We start from the raw sequence: 1,341 nt of genomic DNA, 5'->3' as shown, positions 1-1,341 counted from the left end.
AGGAGACGACAGAAAGGGCCGCGAACGTGAACGAGCACGAGAGGATGGTCTATCACAGCCAGATTTATATACAACAGCCTCAAACGGCCAACAGGCCAATGCCTATCAGAAGCATGTCTCTAAGGGAGAGGAGACACGCGGAGAACTCTCAGTCCCCTTTGCCAAGGAGCCAGAGTGGCAGGTGCGAGGTCCAGGTCACTGGTCATCAGCACGCGAACCATAATATGCATCAGAGTGGCAGACACACTCCCTCTCTGGCGCCCAGCCCTTGCAACAGACACCAACAGTTACCTCCAAGCCCATGCTGGGAGTCCAGCTCCCAGGAGAGCGGATCCAGCATGCACTATTACAACCCACAGGTGATTAGAACTTCTTACCACTGTGCTGTTGTGTTCCTTGTGTTTCCTTGCTATGGAAGAGAGGTTCTTTGATCTTGTCGTGAAGCTACTATGAAATTTGTATTATGGGGTAAAGGGTAAAATGAGGAACATAGAGTATAATGTAGAAGAATTATTATGAAGGGAATTGTTCTGTTAGTTAAGCAGACAAACTACTGGAGCAAGTCTCAGGGAAGTTTGACCACTTGTCTTGGTATCTTTTTTACCGGTTATGCATGTACTCGGTGTTTTAATACTGTGTAAGATAAAGAAAACTTAACTGAAGTTGAAATTATCATTAATCTTTGTTACTACTGTAAGTAAATGGAGTATTTACTGCAAGACAAGGGTTTAAATAAAGTTCAAGACTGTACTTACATATATTGTAGCTTCACCATTATGATACACATATGTGATGCTTCGTTATTACAGCATAATTGGCTAGGAAAATACCAAAGCAAAAAAAGAGTAGATTTCTTCTTAGACCCACTGTTTTGACACATTTATCAAAAGAATTGAAGCAAATATTTTTTCAAAAGCATACTCGGTGGTTGCAACATTAAGTTGCTACTTACATTAGACACCACTAGTTTCAACTAGAACAGAACAAAGAACCACTTGTCTCCTCCACAAGAAACCATCTCTTTCACGATAAAAATACACTTCCATTTCACTCCAAGTCACTTAAACATACTACATGAATGAAAAAACGAACCTGTACAATTATTCCAGGAGACTCTCTGCGGCATCAGACAAGAGACACCACCTCGAGACCTGCTGAGGACTCCGTGCACGTCTCCGTCAACGCCACACAATCTACAGACGCCTGTGCCTGTGCAGAACTGGAGCAACACCAGCCATCTTGGATCCGCCGGGAGGACGAGGGGATCCGCGAAAAAGGTACCGCCGGAAGTGCCAAAAAGAACGTCTTCCATTACGTCCAGGTCCATGGAGCCGCGTCACA

At 44.1% G+C, this 1,341-nt stretch overlaps 1 protein-coding gene across 1 annotated transcript in view; it reads left to right on the top strand.

The window, feature by feature from the left end:
- The window catches only part of LOC108572502 (IQ motif and SEC7 domain-containing protein 2), a 99,030-nt gene that overhangs the window by 94,415 nt on the left and 3,274 nt on the right, over positions 1-1,341 (top strand). Inside the window, 3 exon segments of the mRNA XM_017934755.1 lie at positions 1-359; positions 1,110-1,338; position 1,341. The exon segment at positions 1-359 is cut by the window's left edge and continues 11 nt beyond it; the exon segment at position 1,341 is cut by the window's right edge and continues 127 nt beyond it. Of these exon segments, the coding sequence (XP_017790244.1) occupies positions 1-359; positions 1,110-1,338; position 1,341 (589 nt within the window).

Source organism: Habropoda laboriosa, unplaced genomic scaffold (assembly GCF_001263275.1).
Source record: "Habropoda laboriosa isolate 0110345459 unplaced genomic scaffold, ASM126327v1 scaffold65, whole genome shotgun sequence".
NCBI classification, from domain to species: domain Eukaryota; kingdom Metazoa; phylum Arthropoda; class Insecta; order Hymenoptera; family Apidae; genus Habropoda; species Habropoda laboriosa.
Note: the sequence above shows the minus strand (reverse complement) of the source record. Positions and strands in the feature narration are given on the sequence as shown.